Source organism: Microtus ochrogaster, unplaced genomic scaffold (genome assembly GCF_000317375.1).
Source record: "Microtus ochrogaster isolate Prairie Vole_2 unplaced genomic scaffold, MicOch1.0 UNK8, whole genome shotgun sequence".
In the NCBI taxonomy this organism is placed as follows: domain Eukaryota; kingdom Metazoa; phylum Chordata; class Mammalia; order Rodentia; family Cricetidae; genus Microtus; species Microtus ochrogaster.
In genome coordinates this window covers 1779677-1781316 of record NW_004949106.1, presented here as the reverse complement: position 1 = coordinate 1781316, position 1640 = coordinate 1779677, and the positions used below count along the sequence as shown (strand labels likewise).

The window sequence follows — 1640 nt, the reverse complement described above, 5'->3', positions numbered from 1 at the left end:
TTGGGCGAGTTAATTAACCTTTTTGTCTCTTTTTTTTTTATTTGCAAAAAGGCAGACAAAAAACCCCACACCTGCCCGATGAGATTATCTGAAGGATGAAATCAGATACTAAAGCACTCACTCGAGTTAATTTTTAGACTCAGCAATCCAGCCTTATGAGGTAGATGAACACTCCCAGTCAGGTAACAAAATGCATTCCTTCCCTTTAACTCTTCCTTGTAACCAGGGTGGGCATTGTCAGCTGGGGTATGATGTATTGTTGATCCCAATGCTACCTGCCAGTGTAATTCATTTCAAATAACGGCTTCCTCACATGGAATACACGAGCTCTAGAGATGTAACTGACTAGACAGATCTTTGTTAAAAAAAAAAAAAAAAAAAAAAAAAAAAAAAAAAAAAAAAGGCTCCGAGATCCGTGAAGCCGCTGGAGAAAAGGCGGCTAGGAAGTTACCCTTCAAAAATAAACCTGAGAGCAGCCTGCATTTCCCTCGGCTGCCTCTGAAAGAGGTATACGATATAAAGTGCGTCCATCATGAATAATGATCGCCTTAACTCTTCCGACTACTGCTCTCCCAGGCAGAAACACCACCGGCCAATGCCATGGGCGTCTCAGGGCAGCTCGGTGGGTGACCATGCACGCTTAGAACCCCGCGTGAGACCCGCAGCGAAGGCGAGGGGCCAGAACCCTTGGGCTTAGTCAGGTTTCAGAGGTCGGGTTGAGCTCCAGCGCTGCTAAGGGGGCCTGATGTTCCGCGGCATTTCCGAATAAGCTATCTTTGTTTACATTTTGAGCTTGGCTCAGCCCCAGAAAGCATTACTACCTTCTACCGGGAGAAGCATCTCGCCTTTGCAGAGGGTGCTGGGGCAGCAAAGTTCATTTTCCCGGGTAGGGGGAAAAAAAAAGCAACAAAAAACCCGATTCTCTTGCTCCTCGGGCGGGTAGTGACCCGAGTGTCGGATCACAGTGGGCAGTTTCATGGGAGGTGGAGGTTTGGAGGGAAAAGGGGTGGAGGTTGGTGCGGGGCAACCCAGCGAAGTGCGGAAGCTGTATAGGGGATTCTTCTAGAAAGTAGGGTGGGAAAGGAGCTAGGGAGGGCGGGTGGAGGGACGGGATCTGTGTCAGAACGTGCGTGTGAGCGGATACAAAACCCAGGGAGGCGTGATCGGCGGCGGCGTGTGTGCAAGCCGGAGCGAGGGGCGCTGGCGGGGTGTGTGCTCCTGGTGAGTGACACGGAGGGGCGGGCGGCCGCCAGGCGGGGGGGCTGCGCGGGCGGGAGTGTCCCTGCGTGGGGGCTGGCGGCGCGGAGTTGAGGCAGTGAAGGAATCCAGCGAGAGGGCCCCGCCGAGCGGCCCTGCCGCGGCTCGGCTCTCGATCCGCTGCTCGCCCTTCGCGCGGCAGGAGCCACCAGCGCTGCGCCCCGGCCCGGGACAGAGCAACCGAGGTAAGCCGGGGTCCCCGGGACGCGGGACGCGGCGGGGCCTGCGCGGCCGGGGTGGAGGTGGTCGATCCGCCGTGCACTCCGCAGCCCGGGCTCCCGGAGGCCGCCTCCCGGGGCGCTGGGTGTGGCCCGCGATCGGCGGACCGGACGCGGAGGTCGCCGTCCTTGCCTTTCCCGGGCGGGCTGGCGGGCGGGAGGGCG

At 57.7% G+C, this 1640-nt stretch overlaps 1 protein-coding gene across 6 annotated transcripts in view; it reads left to right on the top strand.

The window, feature by feature from the left end:
* Positions 1-410: 410 nt before the first annotated feature.
* Positions 411-1640, top strand: part of Spats2l (spermatogenesis associated serine rich 2 like) — a 156178-nt gene continuing 154948 nt past the window's right edge. For 4 of the 6 annotated variants that reach the window (XM_026788887.1, XM_026788886.1, XM_013353449.2 and 1 more), the window contains exon 1: positions 411-622. In XM_026788887.1, the coding sequence (XP_026644688.1) occupies positions 540-622 (83 nt within the window). In that variant the 5' untranslated portion in view covers positions 411-539. Of the gene's footprint in view, positions 623-958; positions 1222-1260; positions 1443-1640 lie in introns of those variants that run through there. The other 2 variants (XM_026788885.1, XM_026788884.1) reach the window with 2 other exon arrangements.